Source organism: Lates calcarifer, linkage group LG6 (assembly GCF_001640805.2).
Source record: "Lates calcarifer isolate ASB-BC8 linkage group LG6, TLL_Latcal_v3, whole genome shotgun sequence".
NCBI lineage: Eukaryota > Metazoa > Chordata > Actinopteri > Centropomidae > Lates > Lates calcarifer.
In genome coordinates, this window is record NC_066838.1 from 17,632,201 (window position 1) to 17,657,392 (window position 25,192).

At 39.8% G+C, this 25,192-nt stretch overlaps 1 protein-coding gene across 13 annotated transcripts in view; it reads left to right on the forward strand.

The window, feature by feature from the left end:
• The first annotated feature begins 1,473 nt into the window (after positions 1 to 1,473).
• LOC108889501 (membrane-associated guanylate kinase, WW and PDZ domain-containing protein 1) overlaps positions 1,474 to 25,192 on the forward strand; it is a 91,607-nt gene continuing 67,888 nt past the window's right edge. For all 13 annotated transcript variants that reach the window (XM_018685975.2, XM_018685978.2, XM_018685977.2 and 10 more), the window contains exon 1: positions 1,474 to 2,265. In XM_018685975.2, coding sequence (XP_018541491.1) covers positions 1,968 to 2,265 — 298 coding nt within the window. In that variant the 5' untranslated portion in view covers positions 1,474 to 1,967. The remainder of the gene's footprint in view (positions 2,266 to 25,192) is intronic.

Below are 25,192 nucleotides of genomic sequence, written 5' to 3' on the forward strand. Positions count from 1 at the left end.
GCAGAAAGATGGTTACAGGAAGATGATGGATGCCACAATGGTTTTCCTCTATGATTATATTTAAAGATATGAAATTAGTACTTGTTGATGTTTTCATTTGTCCATGGACCAAAAAATAGTACCTTTATGTGCTTCTGAGTAGTTTCATTCATATAAATATATATTCATTTCAGTTGATTATATGTTTCATATCTAAGTAACTAAGTACATTTACTCAGGTACAGTGCTTAAGTACAGTTTTTACATACATACTTTCCTTGAATATTTCCATTTTATGTAACTCCATACTTACTCCATCTCTGCTGCATTTCAGAAGATCACATTGTTTATGCTATTCTACCATATGTATCTGTGGCTTCAGGTTTCTCTGTAGGCTCATATTTGCACACAAAACATTTGATCAACTAATAACGTATGATGCTTAAATTATGATTATTCAATCATCCAGTTGTATTTAAAGAAGATAAAACAATGTTGAACATATTTTAAGTAATTTTAAGTACATTGTGCTGATGATAATCCTGTAATTTCATTTAAGTATTTTAACTTTTATCTGAGAAGCGGTGGATCTTTTACTTAAGGAGCAATAAGACACTGTAAAACTACTCATATAAATAGTGTAGAGGTCATAATTCCAATTCATAATTCAGTTTAATGTTGCAGCTGGTAAAGGTGGAGCCAATTTTAGCTCGTGAATTTCTTCCCATTCACTGAATCAATAAAGTCTCACCTAGGTAACTAGTAACTAAAGTTATATATAAATATAATATGTCCAGTAAAGGTACAGTATTTCCGACTGAAGTGTAGTGAAGTAGAAGCTAACTGAAAATGAAAATAAGAAAAGTAAAAGTACCTCAAAACAGTACTTAAGTTTGTACTTTTTTTGTTGTTGATTTTTTTTTGTTTTTTTTTTAGTGTGGTAAATTACAGATTGTCATTTTGCCTGCGTTAGGGATTGTGCGTTGTGTTCAAGTTCTGTTGAACAAATCATTGCAAATAGTCAATGTAAAGTAGAACTGCAGTTTGAATTTGCCTGAAACACTTGTTCTCTTACACAGTAGGTCAAGATTCCTGTAAAACAAACAAACAAACAAACAAACAAACAAACAAACAAACAAACAAACAAAACAACAAAAAACACACAGCTGTTTGGCGTAATGAAACTAATAATCAGCTATGGTCTCCTCGGTCACCTGCAACCTTAATAACCCTGCAGCTCTGCAAGGAAAACCCGGTCCCTGCGGTGTGTTTTCATTATTTATGAATAAAGACTACAGGCTGGAGCTCCTGGGGGATTAGACGCAAAGATCGCTTAATAATCCGTTTGCAAACGCGTGCTGGCCGGTGGGCGGGCAGGCGGGGAGAGGAGGGGACTTAGGACCCGGTAGGTGTGGGGTCGGGTAGGATTTTCCCTCGTGGAGTAGCAGCTTGACGCATGCGCCCCCTTCTTCCACTATTACTCCATCTCAGCGCAAGAGCAAATAGGATGAACTTGTCGTGTTACCTGCTTAAAGGCGCCGCCGGCCGAGTGTGAACAACTCAACCTGCACACGGGATACGTGAACGGTAGCAGTTTCTTTCTACTGGAAAGTTTAAAAAGGAGGAAATACTCGACAGAGGATGAGGCAGAATTAGAAGATTAATGAGGAGAAGAGTCTTTGAATGTAAAGCGGGCGATCAGAAAGCGGATTAGACCCCATAGCGAGGAATCAGAGCGTGTGTTGTTGTCAAAGATGCGGAAACAACATCAGAAGCAGCAACAATCCGGATTTTGAGCCATCGGGATATTTACACGCGTTTGGAGCAGCATGCCTTGGATCAGGAGAAGGATGAAATTGCTCCAACTTGGAGAGACATCCCAAACACCCTGAAGTTTTCTGGCTGCTGGGACCATCTTATGTGCTATGCATCGGCTGATTTTTACACCATTCCGCGGAACTAACGGGTTTGGTTGGACCTGAGTCATCATGTCAAAAGTCATTCAGAAGAAGAACCACTGGATTACCAAAGTGAACGAGTGCGCCGTTATCCGGGACGCGTGCGGGGAGCTGAACGTGGAGCTGCGCGGAGGAGCGGAGAATGGAGAGTTTCCATACATCGGGCAACTTAGAGAGGATGCTGTGGTATACCAGGATGGTAAACTCTCCGAGGGGGAGCTGCTCCTGGAGGTCGAGGGGCTGCCTGTGTCTGGATTACCACTTTATGACATTTTAACTGTGATTAAGTGCTGCAAAGATCCCCTCAGGTTGAGAACTGTGCGTCAAGGTAAGAAAACTATGACATATTGAAACTGAAAAAGTAACCAGCATGTTACACACACTCACACACACACACAATCCCACAGAAGAGTTTAGAAATCCCAGTGGAAGTTGTTTCATAATTGCCATGTGGCTCAGCATTATAAGCACATAACAAAATGGTGATTTGTGTGAAGTAGGGCAGCAGAGCAGTGCTGCTCCTGCTGCTACTGCTGCTGCTCAGATCCTCTCCACAGCAGCCTGGAGTTTTCACAGGCTTTGACATGAAGCTGGCCTGACAGCCCTCCTGCCCTCGTTTGTCTAACATTGCTAAAGCCACTGTGGGTCAGACCTGCAGGGTCACAGATTAGGCCACTTACAGTGAGTGCAGCTCCAGAGCTTCATGTTGCCTTCAGCGCACACCCTGGTACTGCCAGTTTTCCTCTCTGGCATGTGAATGGAACAAAATCCCAAACTTTTTCGTCAGAGCTGCAACGATAAGTAGATTAATCAGTTGATTAATTTTTCAAGCAAAGATGCCAAAAAGTGTACAGTTTTATATCATAGTACACTGAATATCTTTGGGTTTATCACTTTTGGTTGGACAAAACAGTAGATATGATGCACCTTGATGTTGAAAAACTGGGATGGATATTTTTCAAAATTTTCTGACATTTTTTCTGATGATTAATTGAGAAAATAACTGGCAGATTAACCAGTCCCTACTTTTGACACCTTACTTTCTCAGCCTAAGATTTAAAGGCCTCTGTCACTTTATGTGAGTCATTATTTTCCCTGCTGATGGTCTCCCATCTGCAGTTTAAATAGTCACAGTGCTTCTTTCTAGAGCTGCAAGAAATTATTGTTTTCAATAGTCAGTAAATTGTTTGGTCTGTGAAATGTCCAAAAATAGTGAATAAATGCCAATCACAACTTGGCACAAAACAAGGGGATATCCTCAAATGTCTTGTTCTTGTCCCACCAACAGCCCTAAACTCAAAGATATTCAGTTTATTATTACATAGGAAAAGGAAAAGATAAAGAAAAGTAGGAAATCTTAGCATTTGAGAAGCTAGAACCTGAGCATTGTGAAGCATATTTCACTAATTTTGCTTGAAAAAACAACTGAAACAGTTCATCAGGCAATGAAAAAAAAAAAGACTAATCAACGAATTGTTCCAGCTCTTCTTCCCTCTGTAAATTGATGTAGTGTTTATGCAAAGTGAGGGTAGCATTGTTTGGAGAGAGTGAGACACTACTCATGGGCAGATGGGGTTATTTCTGGAAGTGCTCCCTGTGTGTTAGATGAGCTTGACCCATTGCCCACGGTCTGCTGCATCTGCAACTGTCTGAGCGATAGCTAGAGGGAGCGGTGTACAGCCACAGATTGAAACTTTTTTCCCCTTTTTGTCTCCAGTGTATTGAGCACAGCTTTTGTTGTTTGCTGTCCCAGCCAAAGCTGGATGTTCTGTGATGCCTGAGTCAATATTCAAATACATTGTTAAACTGAAATTTTAAGTCAGAGACATTTATAATATTTCACCTCGAATGTCTGTTTCATTCCCTCAGTTGCACACTTAAACAACATTTGACAAAGCTTGCAGTGCCACCTCTCTGGGGAAATCATTAACAGCGTTATATAACCATGGTTTAGTTTCAGTGTAGTATCGTTGCCTTTCGAGTGTACTGTATGTCCATTAGTGGCTGCACAGTCAACGCTTGACCTCTGGAGCTGAAGTCTCGACCCCTGGGACAAGAGCTCAGCACTAACGCAGCTTTGTGTTTGCAGAACAGGCGTTTGTTTGACATATAATCAGACCAGACTTGCACCATGAGAGATTTTTAATATCCACAAACAGTTTTCTAATTATTCTTAACTCCTATGGAAACACTTTGTACTTTTTAAACCCAACTTCAACACTGACTGAAAGGATATCCTGAGTTTTCATTGCTTTGTCATTAGTTTCTTTCTTGAGTCCAGCAAATTTTCCTTGTCTATAATTAAAGGCGGGGGGCATTCTTCGACTATCGGAGTAGCTCACAAGACCTCCATTGTGCCTCACAGTCTGTAGGGCTACCATGCAGAACCGGCCTGAGACGGTGATCCAAGCTGTCTCAGACCAGTTGACAGGCTGGTGGGATAGATCGGATCTCTCTCCTTTCCCTTCTATAAAGAGCTGTGGGTCTTATTACAGGAGCCCACATCACCTCTGCACTGTCTGGAAACCCTATCAGTGTGTTCAGGTAGACAGGCTGCCGCTGTGGTATACAACAGCACCCACAGGTGTGTTTCTCCCACTGAGGAATGCAGAAAGAAACCCCACCTGAATGAAGTCTTAGCATTCCTGTGGAGAAGGTGGAATATTACACTCTTGTGGTTTTGACACAAGGTTTTTATTAAGCTCTGTGAATAACACTTGAAATTGGGATGGAATGAAAGACGTGTGAGAGAGAGCTTGTTATTTACACAACAAATATTATATTCATACACCACAATGTTTCTATTGAAGATGTGAACAACTTAACCTATGTATGTGTTTGCCTTTTAATCCCATAGACCTGATGTGTAGAATATAAGTCACTGGATAGTAAGCTTTTTCCCAGGGGTTTTCAAAGTCTGACACTGCACTACAATCTTAAAATCATGATAATTCTCAGGCAAGTCCATTTGTTATAAAGAGCGTCTTTTTCTGTGATTTCTAAGTGGGTTTATGGACATTTATACAATGACCATCGCAGATAATGATATCCTCAGTGAGTCACGCTTAATCTAAATATGCGTATCATGTCTTTGTGCTCAGATTTGAGAGGAGTAAAGTATGATATTTGATTCAAACCTGGGCACAAAGGGGCTTAAAGTATAAAGTAATTGCCTTCAGGAGCTACTGTATGTGTCACAGTCAGTCCTGCAAAATAAACATATTGGTAAAGGCCAAATTGGCAGAAACTGACTTCCTGTTGTTTTTAGAACAATGGCATGCACCTGTCCCTTTGTCTAATGTCTCTCCCTCTGTACCTCTCCTTCAACTCTACCACATCCCCCTGGGGAGGCTTCATACTTTGATTCAAACAAAATTACCCACTCACAAAGTACACATTCAAGACAAATACACTCAGTGACTGTGCAACATATTCTCTTTTTTCCCCTTTTAATGGATTGTGGTTGCTTCATATTTACACATTGTTTACAAGGGCCCAAGTGAGTGATGAATACATTTATGGTATGGTGTAATTTTGAGGTTAAAGTACAAAGAGGGAATACTTTCAGACTTGTTAAATCTTTGACCCACCTGTGTGGTGCTTATCTTTTATCTCAGCTGAATCCATCTCCCAGGTGAAAGGTTTTGTCGTCATTCTCTTGTCCTGGCTGTTTTTATTGAGCACCTGATAACACTGGTGTGTCTGCAAGGGTGCAAAGGTCATGCATTAGTTCATATAACATTACTGGACTGAAGGTTGTTGCTTTTAAAGTAGGGCCAGTAAGCAGTATGTGCTTTTCAGGCTGCGACATTTTGGTACACCGATGATAGGAAATCAAGAAACAGGTGTGAATAACCTGTATAACACTTAGTTGCTTTGTTTTACAGATTGGACATTCCCTTTCCACTGTACTTGTTTGTCTTTTAAGTGAACCACAAACCCCTCCAGTGCCTAAAGGGTCTGAAGGTTTATTGTGCTCTGATCATGGGTGGGTGTGGTCGGGTGTCTGTCTGATCTCTGGGACAAATGGCCCTTGGTCTTTGCCCTCAGTTGAACCCAGCCAGAGTGAATCAAGGCAGCCTGTTGGATGCCAGGCATTCCTGAGATGTGGGGCCAGGAGTTCACTGGTACACCCTGATGAAACAGCCAGACTTCTATGCCCAAATCTCTACCTTTTTTTCACCTCTTTACTCTCCTCTCAGGTCACGTCTTGCTTTCTCCTGTTACCCTGTTCACTCCTTGGAGACAGGGTGATATAGTGATTTGGGAGACCATCTGTTTACTCATTCAAACCTTCAGGATAGTAAGCATCTGTCCAGCTTAAGTGTCCTTGAGCCAAAATCAGAGTGTGTACCAAACTCAGGGTCACTAATAGCTGACCCTACAATGTAGCTTTAGTGAAGGTGGTGAAGCATAATCAGGGTGTCACAGAGCTGCTATCCTGTAGACAAGGAAAGGGAAGTAAAGACATACATTATTCTGCTCTTCAAAGCCAAACTGAAATTTAAATTCTCTTCACTGTTAGTTAGTGTTGTGATAATGCAGCTAAATTTCTTGTTTTTTGTAATTACAATTTCACCAGAGTAAGTGCTCAAACCCTGAGGATATATATTGTGATTTCTAATTAAAATTCCAGTTCAACTTTTAATTTCTGGCTCTATGATTTTTGTGCATCTTATAACTGCCTCAGTTATATAAAAAGACTGCATTGATTTGTGTTACTGTGTCTGTGGCTTTTGTGTGTGGTTAAGAGGGCTTACACACATCCAGAGGATGTGAAGGCTTTGCAAACATACAGTACATCTTCTTCTGTGATGTGCTTTTCCCAGAATGCAAGTCCCTTACACTTTCTTAAGTATGCAGACTTTGTCAGTCTTGATTAAGTGCATCTGACTGCATGAGTATATCCCTGAAAGGTTTGTCAGAGGCTTGTGACTTGAATCCTGCGGCTGTCTCTCCTCCTCTTCTCTGTACCCTCTGCTTTTTCCTTTTCCTTCCTCAACCACTGTCGCTTTCTGAGCACTGTTATTTAGGCAGCAGTGAGGCCTCTCAGAGGTTTTGTATGTTATCTTCTCATATATTCACCCTGTCCTGTGCTCAAAATGTGTCACAGATCTGAAGTTTGACATTATAAGAAACACATTTGCATGGGTAAATATATGACAGTTTTAGTTTGGCATTTATGAAGTGACTTCATATCATTGCTAACAGTAGCAGCATACCAGTGAAGGGGCAGTACGACCACACATAAGCAGCTTGTGTCATTTAAGCTTGAACAAACGGCTGTGTAATTCAGTCTTTGCCTCAGGTGTTGTAACAACGAGGTTGGAATGAAACACAAACAGGCAGAGGCATTCATTGTTCTAATTTCCATTCACTTAACTGTAGCCATGCAGTGTTTTGCCATTATGTATTTTTAACACTTTCTATTACACTGTCTGTGGACTAGGCATCAAACTTCAAATAATTATTTGTGATATTTAAAAGCCAAAACCTTCACTGAGTGCCTGGTCAGATTTGTAATCTTGTTTAATTATTCTTTGTTTGCGTACTTCACAATTTACATTTAAATTTTATTTGTAAAGCCTAATATCACAAATCACAAATTTGCCTTGGTGGGCTTAAAAACAGCATTAAAACACCTTCTGTCCTTCAGAGGGACAGAGCAGGGATCCTTCATCCAGGACAGACAGACCTTCAATACAGAATAGAGCAACATAATAGATTTACAGTACGGATGACAACATTGTAGAATTTAAGCATTAATGAAAAATATGATCTGGGAGGTGGCCTAGGAAGTTCAGCAGACAGGACATGAGCCAAACGAGCTCCTCTCCATCATCAAGACCTGGAGAGGGAACAAGAGCCAAAACCAAAAACACAATTCAGACGTCTACAAACACACAGAGGAAGAGAGACACAAGAAAGAGGCTGGAACTCCTGGAGGACTAAGATGTAGATCCAAAACATCTGGAATAAGGCACTGACAGCCAGGGGATGGAGAGAGGTCCCAGGACGGCTGATGGTCAGAGAGGACAGGGAGGAGAGAATGGGGGGGCAGAGAGAGAAAGAGAGAGAGAGGGAGAGAGAGAGAGAGAGAGACAGAGGCACACATCCTGGATGCTCATGTGCTAGAGGGAATAAACAGAGGGTTAGAGAGATGCAGTGGTCAGAGAGTTTACAGTACACTCGTCAACAGGGCAACATGGGCTGTACTGTACATACTGAGTTTTTTGGATTCATTGAGCCTGAGATCAACCTGCTGGTGGGTGAATGGTGACATCACAGACAGACAAATTCCAGTCTCATATTCCATATGTTTTAGATTCCTATTATTTCTTCATTTATTATCATCATAATCATCTAAAAGCCAAGATTTCTTGTGGTCTTCTTAAGTGTGACATCACTCCTCTGCTTGTCTAAGATAATATTAACTGGAAGATTCATGTATGTGTGTGTGTGTTTCAGTGAGTCTGAGTGTGTGTGTGTGTGTGTGTGTGTGTGTGTGTGTGTGTGTGTGTGTGTGTGTGTGTGTTCGACTTTCTGGATGGAGACATGCATTATTTCAGTGGTGCAGAACAAGGTGTTAACCCACAGGGAAGCAGGAAATCTTGTCTGACCCTGTGTGTCTACACACACAGATGTTGTTTATTAAGGGAACAATACAGATGTGTTTCAAGTAGCATCAGAGTGTGTACTTCTCATCAGTGCTTACATGTAAAGAAAATGTGTAAAAGGGCTCAAATTTGAGTAATGACCTCAGCTTGAAAGGAATGCTCTGGCTGATAAAGGAGAATAAATCCATGCCTGTACAGTAGGTTCATGAAAAGATAACTCCTCTGCAGCATGCCATTTACATCATCACTAACAAACATGGAGAACCCCCAGGGTTTCTAAAGTACTGTATGTTTGTCTCTTGTATTTAACAATGACAAAAACATGGCTTGTAACAACGCTTGGATTTGAGTTTCTGCTTGCATCTGGAAGGTCCGATCTGTTTGTGGTTGTGGAAATTGAGGGGAAATTCAATTGTGCTGCCTTCCGAAATATTTGCGCATAAAGTTATATCTGTTTACAGTTGTGTTGTGTAGAGTATAAATGATAGACGCCAGGAATAAACTCACTGTTGCTAATCATCACATACACTGACAGTTAAATGGAATTACTGTTAGTTTTCAACAATAACACCACAGAAACAGGGAAACACTCCAGTTGGTATCCATCTACAATATCCTATATGGTAATTCCTACTTTTAAGAAAATTATTGACAGGTTTGCTAGTACTTACTTGTGGTTGTGTGATATTGCTGAATGATCTTTGTGACCTCTGAAAGTTAAGATACTGTACAGATGTTTGATTTGCATAATGAATTAGTGACTCATGGACAGAAAGAGAGGGTGTTTTGAGACCTGCTCAGACGATATCATCTGTGTTTGGCTCTTTATTTCTCTGTTCTGCATGAATAACTATGATTGATTGAAGTCAGTGTAAGTAGAGAAAAGGCTGTTCATTGATGCTCCAGGGAAGATTTGCACACCACTGAATACTTTAATATATCGAACACTCAGCTCTCAGGTTTTTCAGCTTGGTGATCTGATCAGAAAAAAAGAAACTCAGACAAAATTAAAGTGATATCACACATAACAAATTACCCTGGACCTTACCTGAGAGTGAAGAAGAACAACTCATCGGTTGTTAATAACACACGCAGCTGCTTATGAATCATATACTGCAGTATCCTGTTATTTACATCTTGTGTGTTGTCTCCTTGGCTCCCACTTCATGTATTGTCAACTGTTACAAAGTAAATGCATGACTCACCATATTCTGTACCCAGGAAACAAACTGTACAATGGGAAATTAATTACTTTTTTCTGTGCAGTACGGCTGCTAAGTTAGAAAACAGCTGTCCAGTTGGAGCAGAGTGTATAAATTACATGCTCAGCAAAACATAACCACAGAACTACAGCTTCATGAGAATCTAAAAAATGCCAGATACTGTATTTGTATGCGTGGATGCAGCATAAGACTCTACAGTCATGTTAGCAGCTCCATGAGTGCTTTGACCTAGATGCTAACGTCAGCATGCTAACATGCACTCAGTGACACTGCTCACATGCTAATATTCAGTGCACTGCATAGCTGAGGATGATGGGAATGCCATTAGTTCTGCAGGTATTTGGTCAGAAACTAAAGTATTAGACAAATTAAAAATTTGACCTGATGGTGCCACTTGTAGAAAACTCAGAGGACCACCAAATTCACCAGGATTCATCCTCTGGGAATTATGAATGCCTGTACAAAATTTCAGGCTCGTTACAATCCATCCAAAGGTTATTTGAGTGTGAACTAAAGTTCTGGATTGACTTATATTGCTAGCACTGAGGCCATGCTGCTAATGTGGCTGAAAATATAGATTATGTTAGTCAAGACAGAAATTTGTCTCTGTGAGCTGTTCAAAATGTAAACTCACAGTTGACTCACAGGTTGAAATCTTTTTAGACATGCAGTACTGTGGCTAAGGTGTTCCTGCTCCTCCTGCTGTAGGTGAAGTTCTCTTGCTGTTAACCATGAAGGCTTCAGTGATGTATGGATTCTCTTCTCCTCCCTGTGCATTTGAAGGTCTCCTCCCTGTCTGCCCGAATATGATAGTTTGAATCAGGTAATCCAGGAAAAACAAAATACTGGGATACAGCTTTTAGAGTTTATCATAGCTTCTCTTGCTCAGTCAGTCTCTCTGTGCTGCGCTTACATGCACGTTCAGTGACCTACACACTCACAAATGCTCCCACTAAGTCAATCAAATGCACACACACAGACACACACACACATGCTTCCTGCAAGAGATTCTCGTATAGTGGAGATAAATTGACATTTAAGCTGTGCTCCTCCTAGATTGACACATCTGGAAGGGATTACTTACCATTACAGGCTCTGTTTTATACACATGGATCATAGTTCTACTTTTAGCCTGTGTCTTTGGTTTTGTTGTGGTTTTCAGGCTGAGTAATTATACCTTCCTTCAGATGCAAATAACATATAGAGTGAGAAACATTCTAATTTTCTCAAGACTCCTCTATCATCAAGCTAGTTTTCACAAACCGGAGAAGGACTTTAAAATTGAAAATATTTCTATAGAGGAATAATCTGTGCTCATTTTTATTGTTTATAAATTATAAATGCTGCTGCTCCTGTTACACTCTTCTTATTATATGAACCCTGGTGTGTTGTTTAGCCGAGGTGAAAGGTTTGCAGATCATCCTTAGAGGATTTCTCATGCTGTTGATGTCTCTATCCCTCCCCTCCTCCTAGTCTGTCAATCTCCAGAGATTCAGGTTGCTCATAAGCTCTTGAGAGGCTGACCCGACCCTGCGTGGTTTACCAGTGTATAAAACGCTTTATGCACTATCATCTGATATCCTGACACTAATGTTCACACTGCTGTTTAATCTGAAGGATGTTATCCTACAATTCAACTTCAGATGGATGGTAATCATTTTTAAGGCAGCACAAAAGCCAAATAACTCTGTAGAGACAAGCTAGATTTAGTTTATGAATAACCTTATCCTTAGCTTTACCCTTGTTGTGCTGCAGCTACAACTGCACAAGAACTGTTAAAAGAATATGAAGCCTTGAAGGCTTTCTACTGGCACGACACTGCTTGTTAATATTTACTGGCTGATCTGATTGACTGAAAACATCTGAACCCACAGCAACTGTAAGCTTAAATTTAGATGCTAGGAGCTAGTTTTACACTGACTGAGTCAAGCCACAGCAAGAGGCAGCTAGTGAATTACCCAGCATTGTTCCACCAATATTACGATCCACATCATCTTTGCACTGCGGTGGTGTATGACGTAGTATTTTAAGTGTTAACACACTTCTTGCGGGAGATCATAGCCACTCAACCCAAGTTATGTACGAGCAGACATTTGAGCAGTGGAGCAGGAATGGCAGAGGCACCATGCTCCCTATTATGAGTCTGAGCATTGTCGAAATGATTTTGAAACTGTTATTTTAAGGTAAAATAGTTAACGCTGCTTTAAGTTGCTCAGACTTTGAAAGTCTCTCTGATATTTATCTCTTCAATGCTTCTGGCATTGTTGTCCTTGAGTGAAACAACAGAACATGGGGAGGAAGATGATGAGAGATGATGAGAAGGACAGTCACTTAAAAATGGACATGATTCTGGACACTTTCATCCTCAATGCAAAAAAATTAACCAACAAATTGGCAAGGAACCAGCACTTTTCGCATGAAGTACTTTTCCTGGAATATCCTGAGAGAACTCCGCTATCATATCTGCTCCAGTAAACAAAGTCCAGACTTGTGTTTGGTTTAGGAAGCATGCAGCCTGCAGTCTTCGATTAAGCAGAAATATTTGCAGGTGGACAGTAAAGCAGTTATGACTTTATTTCATCATACATTGCCTGCAAATCAAAGCATGAAATACAACCTTATTAGACTGTGGTATACAGCTGCAATTCATAATTATTTGAATCACTAATTAAGCTTGATTTATCAATGAATGGTTTAGTCTATGTAGTGCCAAACAATAGTGAAAAAAAATGTCCACCACATCTTCCAGTGTCCTAGGTGACATCTTCAAATATTTTGTTTTCTGTCCTACAGTCTAAAACCCAAAGATAATCACTTTACTACATTGAATAAAGAAAAGCAAAAATCCTCCTTTTAGAGGCAGAGAACAGAGAATGTTTGGCATTTTCTTTCACTATCTTTGCTTGACAAATGACTGGTTATCAAAATAGTTGCTGATTAGTTCAGTTGACTAATTGTTTCACAGTGATATAACATTTTCTGCTCTAAAGGGTATGATGAGACCATTCGTCAGTAGTATGAAAAAAAGTCAAGCATTCTCTAGGTCCACCCTGTCAGTGGTGAGGATTTCCTGGCTTTCTTTGTCTTATGTGATTGTTAACTGAATATTTTAGTTTGGGGGGATTGTTACTGGGATGAACCAGGCGAATTGAAGACATCTTAATGGGATTTAGAAAATTGTGATGGACTTTTTCATAATTTTTTGACCTTTAGATGAAACGATTTATTGAAAGAATAATCATCACGTTAATCAGTAATGAAAATCTTAGTTGCAGCCCTGCTAAAGTGCACCCTGCGTAGCTTTGTGCAGTATTTTAAAATCCACCCATCACTGTGGTATTTTTCTGCAGACCAGTGTTTATATTTAGAATTGACAGATAGATTAAATATATATGTTTTTCTATTCAGTCAAATTTAGTCATAGTATGTTTTTAGACAATGACACTAAAATTTGGCTGTAGCAGAAACATCAATATAAACAACATTCAGTACAGACTGTAGCTTTCTATGTTTATTCTAGTGGGCTGTGTTATGTTTACCCCACAAACCACCATTGTTTCCTCTGAAATTTAAAAAAAAAAAAAAAAGCATCACTTCCTGTCTTGTGGAGGATGTTTCGTAGTTGGAAGCTCTCTGAAGGTGTATAGCACAGGAAATGCCAAAGTTTTCATCAGTTTGTTACATGTTGGATCAAGGTTATTTGTGTTGGCGGGTGAGCCACAAAACAGACACATAATTATGCAAAGCATCTGGGGTTGGTTACTGTATTGAGGAAATGTTTCAGGTGAGGCTGTTGTCAATAAAGATGTAGTCTCATTCACACAGCCCTCTAGTGGCAGAATTATGTATCAATATGATGGTGGATTCTAAGGACTGAGTGAGGTACACCTGCTGTGACTTGTTTTGTTTTAAAGTAATAGAGTGAATGTTATTGAATCATTTAAAGTAGTTCATAAAAGTAACGTTAAAACATACTGTTCACATGATTCACAGTGTGAGACTTTATGAGAAACCTGCTAATGACACTTGGTCTTGAGCACTTACTATGCGCATTCACACACTGCCAGGAAGTAGGCAAGTGTGTCCCACACATGTCAAGCACATTTAACCTGCACTTGATGTTAATGGCATGTTGGGTTCAGCATGAAAATTATTATTCCTGTCCAAATACTCACACTAAGTCCCACATGTATCAATCTATTCTTAATGAAACTGATAACATTAATATTGCATGTCTAACATGAATACTAGATCTATCCTTTTATCAAAGACTTTGAGAAATAGGCTCCATTCTTATCAAAAGAAACTATCAAAATAATGCTTTTACCACAGTGTATTGATGGTATAATTTGAATGACACTGGCTTCCACTACACAACAAAGCCTTCACTAGCAGACAGGGACATTTGCAAGTATAAAAACACAATATTTAATTATGATTTTTAGTCCTAATGTTATATAAATATCTGTCTTAACCTGGTGTGGTTTGCAGAAATACAAAGTCAACAGAAAGGTCCCTCCTCTTGATGTTTCACCTAATCCTTACCATATACACAGAAACCAGAGTCAGTAAACAGAGCCAGCTTTGATCTTAAAGGTTTAGAGGAACCGCACTGGTTTTCCCATGATCTTGTTCCCAGAAATTTTACCCTGGAAAAGGTGAAAAAGTTAAATCACACCAGAGCACTGACAACTTCAAACAGGTGGAGAAGAGCCTCCTGGGTTCAAACACCTCTGTGAGCTTTGTGTTTCTGTGTGAATATAAGAGATATGTGTGTGTCGCAGGATCCACATTTTCTCCTGCATTCCCAATCATATATCTGTGACTTGTGGCAGGTGGAAGGACGTCTTATCTAACTCAAAGCAGCTTTGCAGGGAGCCAGCTTCCTCCATCTGATATTCTCATTACTCAAGTCAAGAAGTTTGAAGACTGTTCTGGTTGTGGTGGTTAGAGTTAGTCACAGTAGCAAATAAGAACGCTTCAACAACGAAGGTGATTAGTCTTGTGAAAGTCTGTCTGTTGTAGAGTGTATTGCCTTGCAGCTTCTTTAGGGTGTACAAATCAAAACAAAATGATAATGACAGAAAAGATTATAGCTATAATTGTAGAACAATTGTCAGAGCTTTAATATTAAAAAAAAAATCAACACCACCTCAGAGTACATGTGTTTAGCAGCTTCACACTGAGTGATTGATGTGTTGCATGTAAACAGCTGTGTGCACAGCTGGAACCCGTCTGCATAACACCCATAAGACATTTTTCTGTTGACTGGCACAACTTGCTGATCAATCCCCAACCTGCTGCTGTTAAGTTTTTTTGTGGCATTTTCTGCTCTATACAGGTTATGTACATTTGCCATAATGTAACTCAGTTGTGTTAACATTTTTAATACTCAAGCCCAAACTGAGGTAACTCTTCATTATTTCTTATCAAATCTAAATACTGTAGTCAGTCATTATGCAAATGTTTTCTCTTGTTAAATGACTTAAAACAACTAGAACTGCTAATTTACACAATGCATAAAATGACAATGTGAAAACAATGTGAAAGAGCAACATATTTCCCTTGGCAGTTGGAGGAGACCAAAAACAAAACTAAAAGAGAGTTAATACTGCACTTACATTTGCCGGGTGGCCAGAGGTCTCCCATGTCCTGTGTTTTGTTGACCCAGTCAATCCAACCTCCTTCTGCTGAGGTGGACTTTTCCTTTAATAATTAGTGGGTCTAACAAAAAACTAAGCTAAGATGCTTGCACAGACGACCCATACAGTCTTATTCACAACTTTTTTCTGCTGCCTCCAAGTGGCCAAAAAAAAAATGGAAATGCAGGTTTGAAAGATGAATTGATTATCAAAACTGTGGATGAATTATGTATTAATTGACCAATCATTTGAGCAATAGTCACAAATTCTTGCCTAAATAATTAAAAACCTGCACAGATCCTCCTACAGACATGTAAAATATCTTACTATTTGTTGAATGTCTTTGCTGTCCTGCTCTACAAAAGTCATGTCTGACTTTCAGTCAGTGAACATATCACATCAGCCTTCCTAAAAACCAATATTTCCCCTCAGTCCTCTGGCCTGCTTTCACATACAAATCTCCCACAGTCTGACACATGCCTCCACCTATCAAATCACTTGCTGTTTTTCTTCCAGCTGTGGCTCTGAATCACTGTACCTCCAGACTAAATTTAGACTCTTTGACAAAGTGAGATAATGATGGAAACATTTTTCTTGAGCTGTTGGTGTCAGCTAAATTTACTTTGAACGCTTAACTTGTGTAACTCACTCTCCCTTTCATCTTGTGCTATGCTGCCTTTTGTAAACTTGACCTGAAACTGACTCAAATCTCATTGAGCTTTCACAAGGAAAACAGTATTTCATTCTTTTATGTCTGCCTCTATTCTCAATATAGAGCTTCAGTGTGAGGTTATATATGGTAGCTGAGTTTGTTTAATCAGTAAACCGTCACAGCAAATGCCATAATCTGACCAAAATGTCTTCAGATTTTAACAGTTTTTAAAATGAACAGCAGAGACAGAGGCGTATTTTTAAAACACTTGTCAGGCAAGATGATAAAAGGTAAATATCTGTTTCTGCTGGTCCTCAAAGCTAAAACAGATACAGTACATGCAGAACATGGTATCCTCCAACTCAAACACAGTGGAGATTTGTTCTGTTCCCGTCTGGGACTGTTTGTGAGCTTCTGTCAGTCCAAGGGAGGGAGTGACCTTGGGCTGCAGCTGTTCGTCAGAACTTGACAGCATCTGGCTGTGCTGAGTGGTGAGGTGTGGTGGTGGGGGAGTCGTGTGCACAGAGAGGAGTAATACTTTGTGCCGATTTGGTCAGGCAGGGTTAGATGGAGGACGGGACTGTGGCTTGGATGTAATTTTAGCAGTCATTTGTCAGGGTGAGACAATTTAACACACTGAGAAAAGCAAATGTTATGTTGATATCAGTGCTTTGTCATGTTTTAGTTTATGAACAACAAACTGTGTACATTTTGCATCACCTCCAACCATTCTGTAAAGATCAAGATGTGGTACTTGCTTATACACTGAGCATTTAAGTCCTCCCAAAGTTTATCATCACCTGCTGATGCATTTGCAGCCAGGCACTGCTCTGAAAACATATTGATGTGTTCAAGGAAAATGCGTTTGGTAACTATCTGTCTGTCTTTGATTTGTGATGCCATACTTTATGATTGCAATATGCTTCTTGGCAGCCAAGTCTCAAATGTCAAATGTCAGATGCTTGGAGCGTCCTTGACCTTGCAAACAAGTTTTCAGTTTTAATCATCAAAGTTCTGTTTGCAGCTGCATCGTGGTGATATCCAATGTTATGGATTGGCCAACTTTTAAAAGGTTGGTTCACCCAAATAAAATGAAATAAGATATTTCCTCACTTAGCCTGTGGTATCTAATTAATTTTCTTCACTGTTGTTTTGAGATATTGCTCTCTGAGATTTACGCCTCCACTCTAGCATGACTGAAATGACTGAAACAAAGTAATAGTAAGAGTAAAAGTACATTTACAAGGGATCAGCTGTTAAGTTTCATATATTGTACAGCCCCATAAGCTGTTATTTTTGGAAGTTATGTTGCAGCTTGTGTTGCTACAGTAACTTTCTGTTACATAACTGATTGCTTCTGAGTGGACAGCACCACAGGTGTTTCCTAACAACTGTGGTGCTGTCCACTCAGAATTAAAGTCTTTATCAGCAAAGACAAAAGTTATGTTTTAATGGTGCAACCTGATTTAGCAAATCAGTAGTTTGAAATTAGCCAGTTGTTACTGAGAACTCAAAGTTTTGAAAGTTTCAACTGGAGAAGCTGTGTGAGGTATAGTAGAAGTGCAACATTTCTCTGTCTGAAATGCACTATTTTTCAAGTGCTCTTATAGTACGCTCTGCAAGGTAGAAGTATATAATTATGTTTTAAATACTATAGGACGATGAAAGATGCAGCAGTGTATAATTATGCAACGGAGACTCTGTCTACAATATGTGATGGAAAACTACCACAGGTATTTGCTGCATTACTAAAGTGGTGCTGTAATGTGTGTAAGATGAGATTGATTAGTTGTTTAATACATTTTTCTGATGTTCAAGCTCTCACTCCTAGACATAAATGAATAAATATTGTAAACACGTTGCCTCCATCACGCTTTATCTGAGTAACACTAAAACACAACCCAGAATGCATCAACTTCTCTTTCTTCTTGAAGTAAAATTTACTAATGCTCAGTATTCAATGAAGTGTTTGAACAGAGGCCTATTGTGTGTGTTTGTGGTGTGATTGAGCATTTACGTGTGTGTGTGTGTGTGTGTGTGTGTGTGTGTGTGTGTGTGTGTCAAAATTGAACTTTTGGAGTTTTGTGGATGGAATTTAATGCAACTTATTTAATCTTTAAGCTTTCAGTGATCAATCAGTTATTTTAGTTTAATCACAGATGAGGTTGTTTGATAAGTCAAGTTCTTACTTACCTTTATCTGTTGTTTCAGTATTTGTGACGTTGCAGATCTAGAAGAAAAGAATTGCAGACTCAAACATGTACACTGCAGCTGTTTTCTCAGTGATGAAAGCTCCTTCTCAGTTTACAGGTATCACAAAAATGAGCCCTGAGCGTCTTAAGATAAAGTTTTGCTGAAACAGGAATGGGATAATCTCAAGAATTTTGAAAGAGTCGGTTATTAGATTTCATCAGTGCAAACTTCAGCAGGTAAATAGGAGCAGTTTGAAACACAAAATAAACTTTTACTTGGTGACCCTGTTCATCGTGGACATCAGTTTGCTACTGTAACCATAACTACTAAGAGGTTCAAGTTTATACACGCTTCACCCGTGGGTCTGAAACTGTTCTAAAATATGTTCAAATCTCATGAAGATATGTTAAGACTGAAAGTTTATATTTGAGCTTGAAAAAAGAATCTTAAACTCAAGCGCTACTTACTAGGTCTCTATCAGAACTTTCTACCACATTTGATGGCCATAAGTGGTTGGAGTTCCCTCATTTGTCATGGAGAGTGAAAAGGGAACCTGGAACCAGGAACTTTTTGGCATTTTTGCTTAAAAAATACTTCAGTAATTAATTACAGTTATTTTTCTCCCTCTAACAGCTTGTCAGTATTTACCAGTCTTCACTTGTCATGTGGATTGTACCTTACTTGTTGACTATCTTGCATGATTTTACCAGGACATGCTTTTGAAGAGGCACAAGGTCTTCACTATGTTTGGCTGCAATTAATACACATCCTTCCTTCTCATAGACCTTGAACTCATCGCCGGCTTGAATATGCCTGGGTAAGCACTGGAAATTGTCCAGTCCTATTGTCATCGCCTCCCCAGCTCTGGTGGATTTCTCGTGGGAAGGAAGGAATTACTAATCGTCACATGACAATAGCCTTGAATGCAGCGATGATACCATGCAAGCTAGAGAAGGAGCTACACAAGTACAATCTGTGCCATTTTAAAACCTTAAATAGGACCAGTCAACTGTTTATGTTGTGCAATCAGGTCCCTTTATAAATCATCCTAATTTTGGGTGATATCTTGTTTCCTGATACATGAGCGCCAATTTTGGGTGACAACAGTCTCTCATTACAAGAGGAGCCCAAGAGGACAAGGACTTGACATATTATGTTACATCAAACACAATGAAAAGTGCCTCATTAAAGCACTCACAGCAGCCACAATTAAACACTACAGAAGGCAGAATGCAACGAGTGGGAAGCGGCACCTGATATCATTTTAGTGATCTCTCAACATATTAATGTTAACTGTCATTATGTAATCATGTCTGATTCAGACAACTGTTTATTTTATCATATTTATTTTTAAACTGTCAGAACTTTTCTGTCTATCTTCGTCCTCTTCACACAGTCAACAGCAATGGTTCCTGGTTTTTTTCATGTGTCAAAGATACAGCTTGTGCCACAGGATCCCATTATGTAAGATTTTGCCTGAACTCTTCATATCCAGAGCAGAAGTGGAAACTGTTAAAGCTAGAAGCATGGAGATAAGGGTGGGGAGCTTTAAACTATGATCAAAATACTTCTCTTGTTCTGTCTGTTTTCTCTCTTTTACTTTAAATTAGGCAATTAATAATTATTTTCTTTATCAGTTTATCAAGCAATTAATTTTTGGATTATTTGATGGATTGTTTGGTCTATCAAAAATTCTCAGGGCTCAAGCAGATGTCTTCAAACAGTATGCTATTCATTCTGACATTCTGTATTTTACTGTGCCCTTTGTGTTTATTTATGTCATGAGCTCATTAAAAAATAACTGATTATGAGCACTCTTTATGAATACTCTAGGACACAAGCACAACACACCCCTGTTTTAACTCCTTTCACTCTGATTAATCAGTAAAAATCCCTGCACTTCCTCGCTGATTAATTTTCTGCCAATGTACTAATCGTTTCATTGTTTCAGCTCTGCTTTAGTGGTGAAACTAAACTATTCTTTGTTTTGGTTGAGGCACAAAAGAACCTTTTCAAAGGTCTTTCCATCTTTTACAATCGCTGCTCCTTGACGCTGCTCACTTTGCTCAGCAGCGTAATGAAACTGACCACGCTCCATCTCTCTATTTCTTTCAAAAGCCTCACATCCAGTTCTTTCCCTTTTTTTACACTCTCTCCATCTCCATCACCTGTTGGTTGTCTTCTTTCGTACTTCCATCTCAAATGTCTTGCAATCATCTCTGTATGTGATGCTGTCAAGCTGTGAGAGAGAATCTGCGATTTCTCACAGTCTGGAGGTCAGATATTTGATGGTTTGGACGGTGAATGGTTTATGGAGGGTGCACAGTGTGTCTGACATCACACACGGGCACACGTTCACCTTTAATCTGATGCAGTTCAACCTCTGAAGCCATATTGGTGGCTTAATGAATGCTTCAGTTTTGTCTCTGAGCTCAATGATCAGATCTTAAGACACTTGACATGTTTTGTGTCACTTGAAATGTCTTTTTAATAGTGCAGTGAAATGTCATAATTTTTTTTGTAGTTTATCTTCATCAGTTTGCCTCTGGCTGGCTACAGATCAATTTTTTATCTTTCAAGGTTGAAGTCTGTCCATTTTTACACATATTTCATCTGTTATATCGTCACCTGTGGGGATACTTGGTAGGTTTACCTGATGAGTCAATCACATTGCATCACCAAGAGCCAGAAGCAGTGCATGGCACCCTGGGTTTAGGAAACAGAGGCTCATATCATGACATCTGTTTTCGCTCTTAGATTTACTGTCTGATAGATTTGTCTGTTTTTACTGTTGTTTACAACTTAATGTTTTCATGGTTTCTCTTTTGAATTTCTGTCTCTTTGTCTCTCAATATATCTTTTTTTTTTTTTTAAAAGGAAACCGAGTTTGTGCATGTATGTTGAGAATTATTAGGTTTGAAGAGGCATGACTGATACACACCTATAAAGGTTTGCAGCATAGTAACAACCAGGCTGAGCTCCAAGGACCGTCTTTAATCTTATCTCAGCTGTTGATCCCCAGCTGTCGGTCAGGTGTGTGTTATCTCTGCTCTCAGACAGTTTTGGTAGAGACTGAGATGTGTGCCCCGCTGTAAATGAATCAATCTTGTGCTTTTTTTCTCCCCCAGCTGTCTATTTGAAAGCTGTTTTCTTGAACCCCACTTTAAAAACTGTAATTCTTTGCTATGTTGCCTCACTTTCTGGTTAAGAACATTTTCCCCCCTTTTTTCTAAGCATATTAGCTAAATCCTCCAACAAACATGCCCAGCTGGCATTTCTGAAATAGTGCTTCCTCTCAGCACAAAATTCTGGTAGCAGCATCCATTTGGTAACTAAGTAGGAAAATTCACATGAGAGATTAATTTAATGAATCTCCCAGTGGGGCGTCTTGTCTGTCAGATATCACCCTACACGTAGCTCTGTATATCTGATGGATAGCCCCCTTGGTTAGAGTGGCTGTTTTTTGTAAAAGTGGTTGTTCCATATATGTTAATTAACATTAGCAGAGAACTCAGATATATAGGTCACTGGATGTCCCACCACCCACTCTCTCAACTCTGCTGGTTTGTTTGTGTGCCACATCAACTGCTTGAGAAGCCCCCCTCAATTACAGCCCTCAAGGTACAAATTAGTGGTTATTACACCCACTGGAAAGGCTTCTCCTTTTCCACTCCTTCACCCAGATGCATATAAACTATAATTCAAGCCTAATGTGGTAATTTCTTGTCTTGTGTTTTATTGTGAGTTTCATCATATTAGCTGACTGCTGATGACACACTCGTCCCTGTGGTGCGATGTGTTCCAGTCTGCTGCTGCTGTGGCAGTTGAGGCGGGGAGGAAAGTAGGGAGGAAAGAAGAGAGGGAGGGCGGGAGGCAGGGAGGATGGGGGACGTGTATCTCATCTCCGTCTCATTGCCCGTGGTCATCAGCTCCTGTGAAAGAGGGGACTTTAATGACAGAGGGGCCCTTTGTGTGCGACAGCCAGGCAGGCAATGACATTTAACAGAGGCAGCCAGTTAGAACCGATGGCATGTTCATGTACCGGGTGCAGCTTGATGCTTTCTATCAGCGGCAGAGAGGATCTGGCCCTGTTCCAAGCTTCTGCGTTTTTACACGTGTTGCCCACGGGAGGAAAAAAGATACAATAGACATATTAAAATAGCTGCTTTGGGTGCATTTTTTTTAGAAACATGGCACAAAGAAGTGTTTTTTCCTTCACTTTGAAAATGAACCCAGGGGATAAGAATAGAGATCCTGCCATCTGGAGTATGTTGAGTTTGGTATTCCAGTATTTGACAGGAATAGCAGTCCATGTTTAGTCTGTGTTGAAATATTTTTGGGCGCAGGCAGAATTCATAAGCATCATCTCTGTTTATCTGGGATGGTGCCCTCATCATTAAAGACTGACCCTCTTCTCAACCCTCTCCCTCAAGCTTTTTCTCTTTCTTTAAGTCTTTACAATCGCACCAATCTCCCTTCCTTCTCCTGCCTGCCTGCTTTTTTCTTCCTCCATCCTTTGGCCCACTCAGCTAGTAACACAGAGCAGAGGGAGCGGTAGGCCTCGGTTTCTCTGGTTATATTTAGCAGTGAACAGATGCAGCGCACTGGAGCGGAACATACCGCCTCTGCTCGCCTTGGTGTGTACGCGTATGTGTGTGTGTGTGTGTGTCTTTGTCTATGACTCCTCCTTCAAACCAGTTCTCCCATCATGCACTGCTTACTCTGACTCAGCAGCACAGCACTGGAGAACTGGGTCAGAACATAAACCATCTATACATGTCTGCATGTTCAGTAGTCAAAACATGGGTTCTGAGGGTCTGTCCAAAACCAATGTTCAACCAAGAAATGTTTCTCTTAGACAAGTTGACTTTTAAACTATAAAATGTCCTGCTCAGTACGTATCTTGGTGACATTTTTTTTTTTTTTAAATGGAGGGATCCATATCAATATAGAGGATTACTGTCAGCCAATAACAGATTATTTAAACTCTCAAATATAGATATCAGTATTTTGGAGCTTCTGACAAGCAACAGCCTTAGTGACCTTTCAAAACAACCTTTATTTCCAGTTAAATCACCAGAAAATTAAAACATAAAAATTAAAACAACTTTTACATAGTATAGTTAAAACAGGAGAACCAAAAATTTTCTCAAAATACTTTCAAATCTCTGTAAGCAAATTTTTCTACCATACTAAAATGAGCTGAAACCACTGCCTGTAAGACTGACAAACATACTCATCACTTAACTGTGATATGCTTTGGGGATTTGGTCAGTAGTAATGAAAAGGAGATATGATTTGTCATATTGGGCTAAAGTATGCTAATACACCTATTTTTGAGTGATGCACTGACAGTCAGTTAGGTTTATTGGTTAAGAATAAAGTCAAATAGGTGAAAGAAATAGAGGAGAGAGAGATTTTTTTGCAGAATACGATAGTCTCATTCAGGGCTCCTGTCTGGTTTCTCCATGCTCCCTGTGCCCACTGAGAGAGGGCTTAGAGTGGGAAAACCATGAAAGCAGCGTCTGGGTGTGGCTGGTTATGGAGGTAATTATAGAAAGAAGAAGGCAGAGGACCGGTCCAGAGCTTTATGGCGGACCTCTCTGTGATTGTTGTTTTTTCCTCTCCACCCCTGCCACTGTGATTGCAGGGCTCATGGCAGACAGCAATAAGACGGCGGCTGTAAAGCGGTGAACATGTGCAGAAGAACCTAAGAACCTTTTATATCTGCGGTTGCTCTGTGTGAGTGTTTATATATATGTGTGTGTAAGGGAGAGGTTTGGTATGTGCTTAATTGACATGAGAGCAAAACAAGCAAGTCCCATGTTTAATATCATTATTATCACATCTTCTGTATCAGCTGTTGTAAACTCTCTCAACCAGGATAATGGCTGCATAATAGCTGCTTTTTCACACTGAGAGCCGAGAGAAGGCCATCACTGAGAGAAGGAGTTTTTGATTAGTTTTGTGTGTTGCGTCCCTCCTGATGTTCACCTCTCTCAGATAGCCTCTCCTTGTATTACTGGATAATGTAGAGTTAAATGCTCTCATCTGTAACTGGAGAGTCCAGTGTTGACTGACGGGATGTCCTGAGACCCACAGGAAGCTGCTGAAACAATGGAATTTACTGTTTAAGAACCAGCATTTCCAGTTCCTACTCTGTGGCCATTATTTGGAATCGGCCAGAGGAAATACAATATTATTTGTCCTCTGGAGGAAATGCCGTCTCTCTGTGTTTGGTTTGAGCTCTGTGTTATCGGCCTCAGATGGCTCGGGGAGCTGGATGAGACTATGAAACTATGACAAAGAGGGCAATTTACAGATTCAGAAAATGGCTTAGTGGAAATTAAACTGTAATGGACAATCAGTGTGTGATTTTTTTTTTTTTTGAGCCTATAATTGTGTTTTGTTACTGCTGTTGTGCCACAACTCCACACCAGATATAAGGGTGCAGACAGAGTGGTGCCTCCTTAATCAAAATGTGATAACAGACAGGCCAGTGAAATCCCCAACTGACCACTGCCTCGCACTACTTCTGTAATACTAAGCATATTTGGATGAATTGTCTGCTACCTAAGTAATAGTGTTAAGGGAATAGTTCAACATTTTGGGAAATATGCTTACTCGTTCTCTTGCTGAGAGTTAGATGAGAAGATCGATACCACTCTTTTTTCTGTCCATTTAATATAAAACTGGAGCAAGCAGGTAGTTAGCTTAGCTTAGCATAGTATAAAGATTAGCTTGGCTCTGTCTGAAGGTAACAAAACCCTGCTACAGAGACCTACCACTTCAATTCACTAATAAACATGTTACATCTTGGTTTAGTCTGTATAAAACAAAATGAAGACATTGTCCTTTAAACAAACCAGATACATTCTCCTACTCCATATGTAGCTGGAGCTAAGAGGAAACTGCTGTACAAACTATG